Source organism: Salvia splendens, chromosome 14 (genome assembly GCF_004379255.2).
Source record: "Salvia splendens isolate huo1 chromosome 14, SspV2, whole genome shotgun sequence".
NCBI classification, from domain to species: domain Eukaryota; kingdom Viridiplantae; phylum Streptophyta; class Magnoliopsida; order Lamiales; family Lamiaceae; genus Salvia; species Salvia splendens.
Window position 1 is genome coordinate 14,991,222 of NC_056045.1, and position 19,046 is coordinate 15,010,267.

Consider the following 19,046-nt stretch of genomic DNA (forward strand, 5'->3'; position numbering starts at 1 on the left):
TTCTTTGAGGAAGAAGGTCAAACTACTTTCTTTTAAGTAGTGAGACAAGTCTTGGTTTATACCGATGATAAAGGAATATACAATGAGGACGTTGCCCAGATTCTATTGGAACATCCAAAAGAGATAGAATGTTTTGATGAATCTTCTGATTCAGTTACTCAAATAGTTTCTACACTCAGTTTATCGCCAAATGTAATAGGAAGTGATTATATGAAGGTTGTTACTGAAAAGTTGGAAACCTTTGGCATTATATTCACTTTATTACTATTGGAGGAAGATAACATGATAGTTGACGAATTCATTAAGGCTGCATCTTTCCCATGTCTTAGTTCAATTGAACAGAAGACTAGCAATGGAAAGAGGGAAGAGCTGAATTGTCATCAATGCCTGCTGAAAGCAAGAAAGGCAAGAAATATTTGGTGAAAAGGCAAAGAGAAAATGCATTGTAAGTCGGATTGACCTCTTATATAGAAGGACAATGGCTTTGATAACAATGCAACTTCTAAAGGAGAGATCTACATCCAGCTGGGCAGTTGTTGCACTGGGAGCTATTTGTTTATGCTCACTTTATTGTTTTGTTTTGATGTTAGAGATTTTGTTTTATTAGTACAGTCTTGTTTAGAATGAATTTATTTTCAGTTTCTAAACTCATTTATGATTCTACGATGTTCAATTTCATTTTATAATGCTTGCATTATTGAGAAATGTGGATTGAATATCAATCATGGTACCATAGAAAAATAAATTATACATCATAGTATCTAAACAATATAATTGCAACAAGATTGAGTTTAACACAACAGTTCAACTTCTTATACAATGAACAATAAAGTATTTATGGCACTTAGACTTAAGGCCAAGAAAGTACTTAGTAATTGTTCAAACTGATTTTGTCTAACTCAAGTGACCATCGAGATTTTAACAACTTGCTTGTTAAATAGCTTGAAGGTCAAGAAAGCCTGGTTGATGCACTAAAAGTTAGAATCCTTTGGTGGTTCAAGGGATTCAGAATACTTATAGAGATGCAACATAGAAAGACTAGTAAGTCTAAATGGTTTACACCATGGGAGACGAGCAAATGAGTTAAGATCAGTTGTGGGAGTTAAACCCTAGTTGACTACTCCAAGCATTCTTCTAAAGAATGGGATAGTCATATAAGAAGATATCGAAGTCTCTCGAAGACAAGTTCAATAAGTGAACATTTTTACTCAATAACACCTTATCATTGATGGGATATACGTTGGAAACAACGAGTTATACCTTAAAGAAACTACCATACATCAGTACCATCTACAACACACGAGTTGTGGACTTGAGGTAAGTTTAGTCCAACACATCTCAAGGTGTGGAGTTATTCCAAGACATGTTTTGGAAAAGGTATCCAAGTAATTGGAGTTGTGTACTGAGGTATGTTTTAAGGTTGTCCCAAATGATAGAAAATGTACAGGTTCTATAATCTTCACAGCAAGATATGTGTTTGTTTACACGAATACTAGATTCTTTGATGAAGATTATGAGGAGAACTACAAGCCTAACAAACATGATAATTCTCTAGATAATGAGAATATCTATTTTCCATCTTAACCAAGAAGTCATATCATTAGAAACTTATGCACTAAGAAAATCAACGTTTGTACCTAAGATTGTAAGAGTCGTGTCGTAGTGGGAGCGTTCTTGGCGAACATAATAAGTTCATGGGTCTAAAAGAGTCTTAAGACTCAGTCTTAGATCAACTTGAACATAATCCATGTAACTACAAGGACGCAATGACTTATTCAGATAATCATTCTTGATAAGATTATAGATTCAGAATAACAATCTTAAATAGACAAGAATGTTTGCAAGACTTGCGATACTACCCATAGACTATTTCAGTCAGTGGGAGCTAGTGGACCTGCAAGTGTAAGCATGGATCTCAAAAGGCTAGAATAATGACAAAGGGTTATACCCAGAGAGAATTATATTCTCGTCTGCCATTTTTGCCTAAGTCGATCTGTATATTGTCTATTGTAGCCTACATAAATTAAGATGTATGTACTATGATTGTCAAGACAATTTTCTTTAAGTAGAAGTCTTGAGGAGATCATCTGCATGGAACATCTTAATGGTTATGTAATACAGGGCAAGAAAGTTGAAAGTGCACTATATTTGGTATTCTTGGTACTCTACGATGATGACATCTATAAAAGTTGATAAACAACTAAGAGGGTTATCTAGCGTAGGAAACTGGTCATCTACCCAGTTTAAGGATGATGGATTTAAGATAATCTAGTTACATTCTAAGCATCTGTGTCATTAGATTGCTAGAAAAAGAATGTATATTTTCTTAAAGAATCCTACATCTACACAATACTTAGACACTTTAGCATTAAAAATTCCAAGAAAAGGTTTTTCCTTTTCTAGAAGGAATTATTTTGTCTCTAGTCAAGTGTTTTTTGACATTGAATGAGATCACGAAGAATGAGACAAGTTCCATAATTGGAAGTCTCATATATACTATGATATGTATTAAGTTAGATATTAGCTTTGTCGTTTACATAGAAGCTTGATATCATTTTAACCATGGCCAAGGACATTGGATGGGTAAAGAATATACTATAGTACTTGAAAAAGACTAAACGGTATGCTCTAGTTTACCAGACATCCATGTTATGTCCTTTAGGTTACATCGACTCGATTTTATAATTGATTGATGATTGAGTTATCCTCTGACTATGTCTTAAAGTTAGGAGTTGAAAACTGAGTCATGAAGGAGTGTGATTACATCACAGACTCTATCATGAAAATTACAAGTGTGGTTTCATCAGAAACTACTAAGGTAGTTGTTAATCTCAGTAACTTCCTAATAGCTTTGACCGTGATTCCGAGTATGTGTATGAGTATTATATTTTGTTATAATTACTCTAGTCATATGTCTAACTCGAGGGAAACACGATCTGATAAAGCTAAGCAATCACATATAGATGAAGTATGAAATTAATTAAGGATTAAGTGCGCAGCAAGACGTTATGGTTTCCAAGATATCATTAGAGAACAACCTGGCAGAATGTTTTTCACAAAATGCCTATATGGCAACATGTTTTACACATGAGGTGAAAAGTACGGTAGTTCGATGTATCATTGCCCGAGACCTGTTTAGAGTATAAGTGGGAGAGTTTTGGCAGTGGGTATACTCGAAAGCATGATTTTGAGTATAAGTGGGAGATTGTTAGGATTGGTATACTGAAAAGCATATTTCGAGCATGTTGCACGGATAGAATTGCTTGTATATAATAAACTCTACAATCCACTTTTATCCCAAGGCGAGAAGAAGTAATTTTGTCGCATTGATGTTTGCTTGTGTATTTATAAGATGTATCTCAAACATTTAAATGTATAAAAAGCAAACAAGTCTAATTCTTCAACATAGTAGACTTGTCATGAACGACGTTCACAGAAGGTGACGCAGTCGGTCCTTTGTAGAAGAGAAATAGAATATCACAACCTAGATAGGCTTTGGCTACCTGTCGTGAAAGGTTGCAGTGTCAGTCCGCATGTTTCCTTACCTTAGGAAATAAACGACACTGGTGTGGTATAGCACTGAAGGATCTAACAGTCGAGATAAGTCTTTCTTGCTATTTACTGAAAGACGAGGTCTCGGTGATTAATATTTCTTAATCATTGTTGATATAACATTGAGCATACGATATTGATTATGCACTACTTTGATTTATCAAATGGTGCGGATTTTTCGCAATCCAAGAATCCTGATATATTGGGTAGTGGTAATTAATGTCTAGAGGTGCTAGTATTGTTATTGCAATGAATCGTGTGCTGGGTGAGTCCAGTTTGATAATATCCTCAAGAGGTGTTCGAAAAAGGTTTTATTATTCAGAAACCCGGCCGGTTGGAATTTATTCCAGAATAATAAATAAAGATTTGGAACTAGACAACTCTTGGAAAAAGATATTAAATAATTAAAGTCAAATAGCAGACTTAAATTAATTAATGGATATTTATATCTTAAACACGGGAAATAATAAATTAAAGAGGTAAAGCCCGGATTACTCGTAATTTGGGATTGGACGGACAGTCAATATTATTATACTATAGTGGATGATAATAATATTCTGTTTGGATTTAAATTAAATTGGGGCTCAATTTAATTAGTAAAAGTCCAACAGGTTTGGCCCAAGTCCAACCTCCATGGATCCCTAATCTGGCCCATTATAACTCAATATAAAAGGAGATTATTAATAAACTAATTGTTAATTTTCGTGCTCCCCTGTGGGAGTGGACGAAAAATCGGTTATTGACATAACTGATATTTTGTCTTCTTTCTAATCAAGCCCTTTTCGATTCTGACAAGCTTTGCCCACCCAAAGGTCATTATCTGAGTTCGGGATACAGATTAGAAGGTTCGTGGTTGAGTACGAAGAACATCACGTGGAGAAGGTGCAAGCAATCGACGATTCTTTGGAGAATCAGATCGGTAATTCTAAACCGTAGAAATTCATGTTTTAGGTTTTAATTCCTTTTACATGAATTATGTGCGTTCTTGGATGCAATTCTGTGTTTAACATGTAGTTAATTGATCCCATAATTGGTCAAATAGATCTGTAATTATGATTTGTTTGTGAATGCATAACTTCCGCTGTGCAAGGGGCTCCAAACCCCAACACTCACCAGAATTGATTGATTTCCTTTTTTTTGGCAAAAAGTCACATCCCTATTTCTCTTACTTTATTCTCTCTTTATCTCTTTTACTTTTTCCTCCTCATAGTTTATTCTCAACACTAAACTCAATAAATATCATTTTCTTAACTCAATAAATATCATTTTCTTAAATCTCGTGCCCAAAAGAAACTCTTCACTTATAGTGGGACGGAGGGAGCATGATTTAATGATGACTAGTGGAACCAAGAGATGAGTTATTCATTAGATTGGAATGGATGAGAATATAGTGAATATGGAGCTTCGAGCCATCTGTAATTCCCTTAAGGCAACATCGAGCTTTGTGACAGAAGTTTCTCTCTCAAATTCAAGGCTTCTAGCTTAATATATGGATTAATTTGGATGCATTATCTATAATTTCTAATTAATATTGGACAATTTGGTGTTGCGGATGTTAGACATCATATGTCTATCATTCAAATGTTGATCACATAGTGGTAGGTTCGATTCTCACACATTTATAGAAAAGGAAACCAGAACTACCTTGCAAGGGGAGTGGCACAGACCTCTAGCTTTTCTATTTGCGATTCTGAAGGCGCTTTTTAAGATGGAACATTTGGGCTATCTGTCATGGCCGCACTTTCTAAGGATAGAAAGTCCGATTGACAGCGACTAGGGGAGGATGAAAGAAGCGGGGAAGAAAGGGGAAAACTGTGGCACGACAGAACATGAACTGAAATAACTATCTAAATCAGAGTGCATAATACAAGAGAATAAAATCTCAACTTTTACATTGCAGCGGAAGAGTCAAGAGCAGATGATATCGTGTATGGAGACACGACGCATCCAAGTACTATTCTATCGAAGGATCTTCATCGCATGTGCTCAACACCGCCTGTCGTCATCACTGCTCAACCTGCACGTTTTTAAAACATATGCAAGGCTGAGTACTTGGTGTACTCAGTGGATACGTGTCAAAATATATTTTATTTTCATAAAATAAAAGTTTATGCCAAGCCACTCCTGAGTAAACTCAGGGTTTTAAGTAAAAGATTCGAGAACACTAAATCATTTTTCATTTCCTTTATCAAAAGCGATCTGTCGATCTATTTTCCTGGAACATATGCCGTATTTGAACTATATCCTGGTGAACCGGAATGTATGGGCTTATCCCACTTACAAACCTGAATTCACAAAACTCCTGGTGAAAAGAATTCACAAAACTCCTGGTGAAACGAATTCACAAAACTCCTGGTGAACAGAATTCACGAAACACCTAGTGAAACGAATTCATGAAACTCCCGGTGAACAGAATTCACGAAACTCCCGGTGAACATAATTCACGAAACTCCTGGTGAAACGAATTCACAAAACTCCTGGTCTAGTAGGGGCATCGCCCTTGCCAGACAATCAGATAGGCAAAGTTCAAAATGAAACACGGTTGACATAATTTTAATACTTGATTTATTTTATAAACATATTTGGAACAAAACTCATTTCTATCGGTCAAAGCCGAACACAATATCGATAAAGGCTAACAGTTCATAAGCACCGTAAGGAAACACATAACATCATAAAATATAAATCACATCACTTTCACTTTACGCAAATAACTGTATACATACTCCAAAGATATTTTCACAATAACACTTTTCATAAAAATTGTAATCTAACAGAAAGCCCACCTCGTTCGCTTTAAACTCCTTAACTTGAATTTTTCCTAACTCCACCCTTAACTCGCGGAGATAGCCTTGCTAAGTAGTTCCTTTTGGTTGTGTGGCTGCCCTCTTTCTACCTCTCTCGCTGCCTCTACCCTTGCGCCGCTCCGCTCCTCCCTCCGACGTACTCCTCGCCCGTTAAGTGAAATTTGTGGTATCAAAGTGGTGGGGGAAAGATGAGGTGGCGAGGGAAGCTTACATAGCCATGAATCTTGGCTGTTTGTGGCAGATTGTTAGGAGATTGTGTCTTCTACATTGGGCTACAAGTTCTCTCTTCTTTCGATCTTTGTAAGAGGGTTCTTCATACTAATTTGGTGTATCTCTTGGGGATTGAAATTCTTGGCTGTTTCTCCAGCCTTGGTTGTGGGAAGAAGGAATCTTCCTTGCTCTCTTTGGCTCCTGTAGTGAGCTTATCCCACTGTGGCTATCTTTCTTTGTTTCCTCTTTGATGATAATTGGAATGGGGACAATTTGGCTAATTTCACAGTTGTGATTTGCAGCTTCTTAGTTGTCTTGCTCAACCTATTGTCTCTTCTTTCTCATTTGAGCTTTCCCCCTTTTCCTTTCACTCATGAGCTCTCTTCTAACCCCTTTTTGCTGCTAACTTTGCAGGTACATTGTAGGTTTGGTGGTGGCAGTTGCATGAGACGCTATAGGTAGCACAAGTTAGTTGTAACCGTTTTGAGGGGACCAACAGCTGATATATAAGTTCAGCTGAGACTCTCAAACACACAACACAACACAGATGAACGAGAGGAGAGAAAGAGAGAGTGATCGCATTTTCTATCTTGAGTGAGTATGATCTTGTGATTAGATTGTATAGTTTCTTGAGAGTTCTTTCTCTTATTCCAGATCTTGTATACTGATTTTCCCCTGGATGTAGACGTGAGTCGAACAATGTTAAATTTCCGTGTTCTTTTTCGTTCTTCTTTTTTCTTTTCATCGCCATAATTTCTATAATTGGCGCCGTCCGGTGGGAAAGATAAAGGTTCATGGCGATGGCGTGTTTCGAGACAGAGAAATTCAATAGGAAGACAGATTTTGGCTTTTGGAGAATAAAGATGAAGGCTCTATTAATTCATCAAGGGCTTGCGGATGCATTGAATATCGAGGAAGGCGATAATAAATCAACGGGCAAACGTCTGGAGATTCTGCAGAAAGCTCACAGTGCTATCATCTTGAGTTTAGATGATAAAGTTCTAACGGAAGTCGCGCATGAAACGACAACCAGCGCGATTTGGAAGAAGCTTGAGGATCTCTACATGGTGAAGTCCCTTGCAAACAGGTTATACTTAAAAAAACAGCTCTATTCTTATAGATTTACTGATGGAAGGAGTTTGAGTGAGCAATTAGATCACTTTTCGAAGTTGGTAGACGATCTTTGAAAATGTAGATGTAAAATTGGATGATGAAGACAATGCAATCGTGCTCCTCAATGCGCTTCCTTCCACCTATGAGCAGCTCAAGGATGCGCTGTTGTATGGGAGGAACAAGCCCATCACTCTTCTTGAAGTTCAGACCGCATTGAAGACTAAGGAATTCCAAAAACTCAGTCAATCGCAGCCGGATGCATCTGCAGAGGTACTGTCAAGAAGTTCAAGAAGTTTAAGAAGAAGCAAGCTCAAACCAAGAATCAAAACGACAAGGATAAGAAGGAGACTAGGAGGGTTTAGGGTTTAGGAGCTGCCATTATTATAAGAAGGAGACTAGGAGCTGCCATTATTGTAAAAAGCATGGTCACATCAAGAAGAATTGCTTCTCATGGAAGCCAAAGCAAGTGAGCATTGATAATTGATTCTGGTTGTAGTTTTCATATCAGCTCTCACAAGGAATGATTTTCAAGATTTCCAACCTTCACATGTGACAGTCTTGCTGGGAAATAATCATGTTTGCATCGTAATGTGGTGTAGGCAGCATCAGATTAAGGCTTAAGAATGAGTCTGTGGTTCTACTGTAAAATGTCAGGTTTATACCTATGGTTAAGAGAAATTTGATCTCTCTCGGGGTTCTTTAATCAAAGGGTTTTGGTTTTAGATCAGATAATGGCCATTTGAGGATATATAAAGATTCAGCAGAAGTTATGAGTGTAGTAAGAAAGAATACTCTATACTATCTTGAAGCCACTGTTATTAATGGCGTTGTTAATTCTACTGAGAAGTCTGGTGATGATCTCAGTGTGTGGCACCAAAGAATGGGCCATTTGGGAGAGAAGAGAATGAAGGAGCTTATCAGAAAGAGTCTGATTAAGGCAGCAGAAGATAAGGATCTGAGGAAGTGTGAACAATATATGATGGGAAAGGGTAAGAAACTGCCATTCCCTAAAGGAAAGCACACCTCTAAGTCAGTGCTTGATTATGCACACAGTGACATTTGGGGGCCTTCTTGCCTACTATGAATGGTGGAGATATTTCATGACCATCATTGATGACTATTCAAGGAAATTATGGGTGCAGATCCTTAAAGAGAAGTCAGATGCATTTGTCTTCTTCAAGGAATGGCATGCTATGGTGGAGAGGGAAAATGACACTACACTCAAATGCCTGCAGACAAACAATGGTCTAGAATATCTATTTGCTGAGTTCAATGATTTCTGTAAGTGCAGGGGAATAAAAAGGCATTGGACAGCTCCTAGAAATCCCCAACAAATAGGAGTGGCCGAAAGAATGAATATGACTATCTTGGAGAGGGTTAGGTGTATGCTCTTAACCTCTGGTGCAGATAAGAGATTCTGGGGAGAGGTTGTGTCCACTGCAGCAACTATAATAAATAAAAGCCCCTCCTCTGCAATCAACTTTGATATTCCAGATAATCTCTAGTATGGTAAAATGCCAGATTTCTCTAGCCTAAGGTCTTTCGGATGTAGAGCCTATGCACATGTCAGGAAGGCAAACTTGATCCAAGAGCACTAAGATGTATATTCCTTGGTTATCAGTCTGGATCAAAGGCCTTTAGGCTCTGGTGTACAGAGCAGGGGAATGAGAAACTGATAGTGAGTAGAGATGTTACTTTTGATGAGAGTTTAACGCCTTGCCTGGAGAAAGAAAGAGCTGATAGGTGGAGGCTCAGCAAGAGGTTGCACATGATGACTCCACCAACTTAAACAATGGTCCAACTTCTACAAGAGCAGATACTCCAGTGATGCAACAGAATCCCAGAAAGAAATCAAAGAAGACAAGGAAACTTCCTGCCATATTCTCAGATTATGAAATGGCTTACTTTGCTCTATGTGTGGCTGAGGAGATAGAATTCAGTGAGCCTGGGACATATGAAGAAGCTATGAGTAGATCTGAATGGGAAAAATGGTTAGCTGCTATGGTTGATGAAATGGAGTCTCTCATGAAAAACAAGACTTGGATTTTAGTGGACAGACGAAGTTCTCAAAAGCCTTTAGGTTGTAAGTGGGTTTTCAAGAAGAAGGTGGATGTTTCTGATGGAAATAAGATAAGATACAAGGCTAGGTTGGTAGCTAAAGGCTACACACAACAGGAAGGGATCGATTTCAATGAGATTTTCTCTCCCGTCGTCAAGCACACTTCCATTAGAATATTGTTATCAGTGGTGGCTCAGAGAAATTGGGAGCTGCATCAACTTGATGTCAAGACCGCTTTCTTGAATGGGGATTTGGCAGAGACAATATATATGGAACAACTGACTCAACTTTATTTTACCCAATTAATACCCGCAAGTGTACGGGGTTATCGTAGCAAATAGCAAGCAAGAGTATATCGTATCCCACAGAGACAATTATGTGCAAACCTAAGTACCACGAACAAATTTCAACGACTATCCAGACAATCAGGAAATTTGGTTTTGAAACTAACAACTACTAAAAGCATGTAAATGTAGAAATTAAATTAGAACAATTAAACAAGAGAGCGATGAAGCTGTGTAATATGATGAAGAAATATGCAGAATTCAAGGATCCGATGCACAACTCATAGCTTAACCCAATTGAAACCGATTTACCATTTAAAGTCTCTAGAATTGTTGAATCAATCACAATTGTAGATTAAACCCCCTCCCGAGGTGAGAAATCTGTAGATTAGGTGTAATAAGTGAAGTCCCCTTCTAAATCTTAGACCTAACTCCCAAAAGTTTGATTAGATTAAAGATCTCACTCATAATCTCAACTCTCCCGAGTTTTATTGAATTAAGGTGTGAATTATTCCTCTTTCAAGATTAAATATTTCATCTCCCGATTACTCTAAGAAATCCTACACTCCCAATTGGTGATCAAGCAATTGATAGGAAAAAGCACAAGAATAATTCAAACAATTACAAGAGCAAGATAAAAACGAAGTCAATTGGATTAAATCTATGAATCAATGCATCTTCACCAAGAATTCTACATAAAAGGTTTAGTTACTCATGTTCAAAGTAGAAAATAAACAAAAACGGAGAGAAACAACGGAATTCATGATACGGATTACAATTGGCGGAGGAATTGAAGCTTGAATCTTCAATCTTCTTCCAAGAGTGCTTCCTAGAGAGAGATTGTGTTTTTGCGGCTGGGAAAGAATGAATTTTCGTTGCCCTAGCTTCTCTCTCTTATTTTTCCTTCAGAAAAATCGCGTCTGGGCTAAAAATCGTCAGTCAGACGGACCCGGCCGGGTGGAATTATTGCACATAAAATCCACCCGGTCGGGTAGAAGTCTCTGGACTCTTTGTGAACAAAATTGGCCACCCGGCCGGGTGGAATTATTGCACATAAAATTCACCCGGCCGGGTAGCTCCCGGCAGGCCGCGCGGCTTTCGTAGATCGGCCATATCTCTTTCATCCGAACTCCGATTGGGGCGTGTGAGGTACCCACGCGAAGCTCTTTCGATGATGAAGACAATGGTACTCTCAAAATAGGAATTGGACCCCATCTTGATAGACAGATTAACGTTTGAATCAGACCCCAGTCACGGCTTGGTTCATTTTGACCCTTTTTACCTATTTTAACTTCAAACACTAGATAAACTCATCAAAGCACCTTTATAGTGAAATATGGACATAAACTCTAAGATAATGCAACGAAAGCACACAAATGATCATGTTTAATGTCCAATAAAACAGTTAAAATCCGAGTTTATCAACTCCCCCAAACTTAATCACGTGTTTGTCCTCAAACAAGAAGCAGACAACAATCAAATATAAACTCGTACACATAAGTTGGATCTCATCATTGCCTCAGTTAATAAACAATAGCATGCATCAATAACTTCACACACATGTAAACCAACTGATCATTGCTTCAAGTTACTAACACGTATGCAACCTTGTCAATTTGCCCTCACAAGATAGATATGTAGTGTAATTCTCTCACTCTCAAAGTGTATAGGTAAAATACAAGCTCTCAAATCAATCAATCATGCATAATTTACCATAGGCTTGCTCGAAATCTAACCCCTCCTCTACTATTTTGTGACTATAAATCAAGGATCTGACAGGTCTTATTTGTAGGTTGTAATGTAGGCTTTTTGGTTAGGTGAGGAAAATTTGGCCAAAGTGACTTATAATCCCTTTCGAAACTATAATAACTTCGTTCTTTAAACAACTCAACTCCTCAGTAGTCTTTATAGACTCTTCTCATCTACCAATTCTCCCCCAAACTTGGTTTCTTACGCATTTCTAGACTTCGTCTAGCTTATACCCCCTCTAGGCTTCACCTAGCTTATACCACCAAATTATTCTTCTTTTTTTTTACAACTCTTTTTTTTCACAACTAAAAGCATACATCCACTTTTCCAACGATATTCAAGTCAATACTTCATCTTTAAATTCTTTTTATCATCCAAAAGTGTTCTTTTCCCCCAAAATTATTTTCAAGCATATATACAACCCCAAGTTATCAAAGAAAAAGGCTATTAGGCTCAAATATGGCTAACAAAAGATTATGATTTTTATTTTAGGGTGAAAGTAAAAACAAGGCTAGAACAGATGGCCTAACGTCACTTCCTAAATCTATACTCACTATGTAGACTCAAGGAAGATCGCGAGCAAGTTCTAGAAACATATAACACAATGACGATAATCACACATTTAGAAATATATAGGCTCAAGTCTCACAGGGTTATGGCAAAGGACAATGCAACGAGCAATTCACTTTAGCCAAATCACAATAAGGACATACAAGCATGCTTGGTCATATCAACAAGTTTTCACAAACATTTTAACATAAAGCATCATTAGCAACTCATCCAACATACATGCTTGAATTCAATTCAAATTGCTCCGACCCCATTCAGTTTCATCCAAGTCAATTAAAATCCTAAGCAAAAATTTTAAAACTACCCAAAAATAACATGAAAACAATAAACATGCTCATAGGTTCACCATCCACCATATCACCCCCCAAACTTATTCAAAGCTACACAAAGAAATAAGTTTGAAACGTTGGTGGAGAGGTGATGCTTACTTAGCAACAACACCAAAAGAAATACATAAAACAATAAAAGATACCTTCCATGGGTTGCCTCCCATGGTAGCGCAACTTTTTACCGTCGTATGCCCGACGTCTCTAAATATCAACCGAGATCCTCTTTCATCCCAGAGTTGCCTCCAGGTGATCGCTTGGCTCCTCCTCCATGAGGAAATAGATCATTCCAAGTCTTGGTGAGCCACCACTTTTCAGGCTCTCTCGGGATAAGCTCCTTCAGTGTTGGAGCAGTTGTCTTTCTTCCCTTGGCAGCAGTTGGTATTTTACCCCCCATCCTAGGGGGTGCAGTAATGATCACCGAGTGCACCGGTGAAGGGCAACTATGGTCTGCATCGATCCATGCTATTGGCTCCGAGTTAGTGGAAGCCATCATCTCCATGTGAAGCTCATAAAAGTCCTTCTGCTTCACTTTTCTGACTGCACTCGATCCTCCTTCTTCAGTAATCACTTGGTGCTTCAGACGCACTACTTTGCACTCCTCAGTTCTTCCATCCATGCTTCTCGGTTTGTGGGAAAACGTTTGACTTTCTTCTCCCATGAAGATTGTCAACTCTCCCTTTTTCACGTTTATATTTACCTCGGCAGTGGCAAGGAAGGGACGTCCTAGCAGTAGGGGGACTCCCTTGTCTTCTTCCATGTCCAAGACCATAAAGTCGATGGGAAAAATAAATTCCCCGACCTTAATCAGTAGGTCTTCCACGATGCCCTTTGGATACACGACAGATCTGTCTGCCATCTGTAGTGTGGCTGAGGTGGGCTTCAAAGTACCAATGTTCATTTGCTTGAACACCGATAGTGGCATTAGATTAATGCTCGCGCCTAGATCGCAGAGAGCATTCTCCACCTTATAGCCCCCAATGAGGCAGTCGACAGTGAAACTTCCAGGGTCCTTCAGCTTGGCAGGCAGTTTCCTTTGCAGCAGAGCACTACAATTTTCAGTTTGGTTAATAGTGTCAACCTGCCCCCAACTGGTCTTCTGGGCTATCACCTCCTTCAGAAACTTAGCGTACTTAGGCATCTGCAGCAGCGCCTCGATCAAAGGAATGTTCACATGCACCTTTCTGAAGATGTCTAGAAATCGAGTGAACTGCTCATCTTTCTTCTTCTTCTTCTGATTCAGTACCTGCGGGAATGGCACCTTTACTCCAGAAGTGGTGCCAGTATTCTCCTTTTCAGCCTCCTTTTCCTTCTCTGCCACGGCAGCCTTGGGCTCAAGAACGGTATCAGATGTGGTCGTAGGCAGTGAGGGAGCTTCATAGACAGTGCCACTCCTTAGATGCACAGCTTTGCATTCTTTGGGATTTATGATGGTGTTCGAAGGGAATTTTCCCGGTTGAGTAATAGTACTCACAGTCTGGGAAATCTGGTTGATCTGTGTGTCTATGTTCTTCAGATGAGTGGCCATACTTTGCACATCTGTCTCAACCTTCTCAATCCTTTGATTGTTCTGCTCAATGAGCTTGTTGGACTGTAGCATGAAAGACTTGAGTATGTCTTCCGTGGTCATCTTCTTCGGATCATTAACCACTCCATCAGTAACTGTGAACCCCGAGGGTGGTTGCAGAGCATTATTTGGGTTTCCATAAGATAGATTGGGATGCCATTTGTTCCCGAACTGATTATATCCTCCACCCTGAAAGTTGGCGCGGTGATTATTGAAGTACCGGTTATTGTCCCCTTGATTCACATAGTTCACGTCCCCCATTTTTCCTTGGGGTTCTTGAGATGGTTGCCCCATTGCTATGCAGTCGAATTTCATGGTTAGCGCATCCAACTTGTCGGATAGGGAGCTCATAGGATCATGATCTGTAGTAGAAGCCACCCTATGCACCTTACTCCTGTCGTTGCTCCATCCTTCGTCATTAGATGCAAGCTCCTCTATCACTTCCATAGCTTCATTCACTCATTTCTTGAGAATATTTCCACCTGAGCTCAAATTCAACTCCCGTTGTGCTTCAGGCACGCACCCTTTGAAGAATGTAATGACTTGCACTGTCGGGGTTAACCCATGGTTGGGACACCGCTTCATCAAAGCTTTGAACCTCCCCCATGCTTCTCTGATATTCTCCGCAGGGTTCATCTGAAAGGCAATGATCTCATGTTGCCTCTTAATCGCCTCACTGGGGGGATAAAACTTTTCTAAAAACTTCTCTACCATAGCATCCCATGTTCTGATTGAGCCCGACTCCAAACTCTCCAACCAATCCTTTGCTGAATCCTCTAAAGAGAAAGGAAACAGCCTTAGTCGAACCTGCTCATCTGTCACTCCATTCATCTTTGTTGTGTTGCAAATCTGAATGAACTTAGTGATATGCTTGTTAGGGTCATCTTTGGATTTGCCCCTAAAAGCAATGTTCTCCGCCATCTGGATTAGTCCTCTTTTCAACTCAAAAGTATTGGCCGCGATGTTGCTATGAACAGTTGGATTTGCCTGGCCTTGGTATACATATTGATTCTGCACAGGCACGGGTGGTCCACGGTTGACCTGTTGACGCAACTCCTCCAGCTGTCGTAGAAGCTCAGCATAATTAGGAGGAGGGGGTGGTGGACCGTTGTTACCCTCTTCGTACTCCATCAGACTAGGAGAAACGGGATCAAACAGTTGATGGTCCTGAACTGGTGATCGGATGGGTGAAAGGTCCCTCTGAACTGAGGATGCTCCTATGCGGTTAGGCGAAGAAGCTTGAACTTTCTCTGTGAGCCTCCTATAAGCGTTCCTCTTCCGGTTTGTTGCTTCGATCTCCGGATCGAAAGGTTCTAGAGGCAAGCCTTTAGAGCGTGTGTGCATACACCTGAATAAGAAACACAAATGTGAGAACTCAAAAAAAATTAAACGAAAAATAAAGCAGTAAAATCTGAAGTAGTAATCTTGATTATTATCACGATATCAAGCTATATAACACAAAAATTGTCCCCGGCAACGGCGCCAAAAACTTGACTCAACTTATTTTACCCAATTAATACCCGCAAGTGTACGGGGTTATCGTAGCAAATAGCAAGCAAGAGTATATCGTATCCCACAGAGACAATTATGTGTAAACCTAAGTACCACGAACAAATTTCAACGACTATCCAGACAATCAGGAAATTTGGTTTTGAAACTAACAACTACTAAAAGCATGTAAATGTAGAAATTAAATTAGAATAATTAAACAAGAGAGCGATGAAGCTGTGTAATATGATGAAGAAATATGCAGAATTCAAGGATCCGATGCACAACTCATAGCTTAACCCAATTGAAACCGATTTACCATTTAAAGTCTCTAGAATTGTTGAATCAATCACAATTGTAGATTAAACCCCCTCCCGAGGTGAGAAATCTGTAGATTAGGTGTAATAAGTGAAGTCCCCTTCTAAATCTTAGACCTAACTCCCAAAAGTTTGATTAGATTAAAGATCTCACTCATAATCTCAACTCTCCCGAGTTTTATTGAATTAAGGTGTGAATTATTCCTCTTTCAAGATTAAATATTTCATCTCCCGATTACTCTAAGAAATCCTACACTCCCAATTGGTGATCAAGCAATTGATAGGAAAAAGCACAAGAATAATTCAAACAATTACAAGAGCAAGATAAAAACGAAGTCAATTGGATTAAATCTATGAATCAATGCATCTTCACCAAGAATTCTACATAAAAGGTTTAGTTACTCATGTTCAAAGTAGAAAATAAATAAAAACGGAGAGAAACAACGGAATTCATGATACGGATTACAATTGGCGGAGGAATTGAAGCTTGAATCTTCAATCTTCTTCCAAGAGTGCTTCCTAGAGAGAGATTGTGTTTTTGCGGCTGGGAAAGAATGAATTTCCGTTGCCCTAGCTTCTCTCTCTTATTTTTCCTTCAGAAAAATCGCGTCTGGGCTAAAAATCGTCAGTCAGACGGACCCGGCCGGGTGGAATTATTGCACATAAAATCCACCCGGTCGGGTAGAAGTCTCTGGACTCTTTGTGAACAAAATTGGCCACCCGGCCGGGTGGAATTATTGCACATAAAATTCACCCGGCCGGGTAGCTCCCGGCAGGCCGCGCGGCTTTCGTAGATCGGCCATATCTCTTTCATCCGAACTCCGATTGGGGCGTGTGAGGTACCCACGCGAAGCTCTTTCGATGATGAAGACAATGGTACTCTCAAAATAGGAATTGGACCCCATCTTGATAGACAGATTAACGTTTGAATCAGACCCCAGTCACGGCTTGGTTCATTTTGACCCTTTTTACCTATTTTAACTTCAAACACTAGATAAACTCATCAAAGCACCTTTATAGTGAAATATGGACATAAACTCTAAGATAATGCAACGAAAGCACACAAATGATCATGTTTAATGTCCAATAAAACAGTTAAAATCCGAGTTTATCAACAACCAAAGGGCTTTGTGGCACCAGGGCATGAAGGAAAGGTTTGTCACTTAAAGAAAAGCTTGTATGGTCTGAGACAAAGTAGCAGACATTGGTATCTTAAGTTTGATGCTCATCTCAGCAATATTGGTTTCATGAAGTCATCCTATGACAATTGTGTGTATATCAAAGCAGTTGATGTGAAGGTTGTTCCCTATTTAGTCTTGTATGTGGATGACATGCTTGTGGTAGTTGCTGACATAGAAGAAATCAGAGCCATCAAGCATGAGTTGATGAGGGATTTTGAGATAAAAGATTTAGGAGAAGCCAAAAGAATTCTCAGGTACATCAAGGGAACAAAGAACGTTGGGATTATGTTCAAGAAACAAGCTGAAGAAGTCAGTGATCCACTAGTTGGATACTGTGATGTTCCAGATTTTGTATACTGAGGTAGTGTAATCAATAAAGCAACTCGATCTTGATTTTCCCGTGGATGTAGACGTGAGTTGAACCACATTAAATCTCTGTGTTCTTCGTTCTTCTTTTTTCTTTTCATCGCCATAATTTCTACATACATGGCTGTCAATCTGGAGCTTTGTGGAGCAAAAACCGAGCGCAAGAGAAGAAGAGGGAAAAAGATGCTTTTGCTTAGCACACTACTTGGTCTAATTTCCGTTCTCGGCTACTGCCCAAATCCCAATAGCTAGGACTTGATATATGTAGGAATGGTAGTGATTGTATTTGTGAACTCATGTAAGTAGGGATGGCCAATAAAATGTATCACTCTCTTGTATGTATCGTGTATCTCTAACGAAAATAGTACCCATATATGGGATTTAGGCTTTGAACAGTATGTGCTATCCTCTTTCTTTTTTTATTTTTATTTTTATTTTTTTTATTTAATAGTATGTGCTATCTTTACACACTTATGTATGAAATATTATTTTGAAATCCCTTCATACTTATTTTCCCAAAGATTTTTCAATAAATCCCTTCACAAAGTAATTCATTAATACTTCAAACAGAAATATCCTTGATATTTTGTTTTCCATAATAGAATACTCATAGCATTCAAATGTCGAGATTACACGATAGTCCAAAAATAACACTGGCTTCTAATTATACTAATAAATCTGATTTATCTCGAAAGAAGGGAACGAAAAATCGGGGCTTCACACTATCCTAACTTCTATTTCCAGCGCAGAGATGACCGACTACTATAAAGTTTATAGTAGTTTTTTATGTTGATTCTAGTTATATTTTAGCTTTTGATTACCTAGTTGTACTCGACTTGTGGGCTTCTAGTTTTGTCTTCTTGGGCTTAAGTCACTTTTGGGCTTGGGCTGTGTTTTCGAACGATCGATTTTAATTTATTTAAAGGTTGAAGGTCCGCCTAACCACGCCCATATGGTGTTTTGATTAAAAACATATGAAACTTTAGTGAATATCTTAAAAAATACTTACTAGTGAGGATATTTTAATGGTCTTAGAAACTGTTTGGAGTTGGATGCTTATGATGTCCGACAAAACCTTGCATGTGGTTTACCTTATCTATTTTCCGAGAGGAAACTAAAAATAATTATATGATTCGCTCTAGTAACCCTAAAGTTATAAATGAATGTCATATCTCAATTGTTTACTTGTTTACTCCTAAAACAATTTTTTTTCATGAAAGGCATTGATTAAAAGAAGATAGTAAAATATTGGTGAAACTTACGGAGACAAATGTAGGATTCATAGGATTCTATGATATGATGCAATTATGTTATGTTGTTCTAGGATTCTAGGATCTGATGCAATTCGTTAGGATTCTAGGATTCTAGGATCTAGGATTCGTAGGATACGGTGAAACTCAATTATGTTATGTTGTTCAACCTATTTGATTCCTATGTCTTTTATATATCTTGACAAT

General features: G+C 38.6%; 1 protein-coding gene across 1 annotated transcript; it reads right to left on the reverse strand.

The window, feature by feature from the left end:
* Positions 1-12,881: 12,881 nt before the first annotated feature.
* Positions 12,882-14,684, reverse strand: LOC121764236. Its single transcript, XM_042160291.1, has one exon. It carries the CDS (start codon positions 14,682-14,684, stop codon positions 12,882-12,884), a length of 1,803 nt encoding a protein of 600 aa, XP_042016225.1.
* Positions 14,685-19,046: the final 4,362 nt, after the last annotated feature.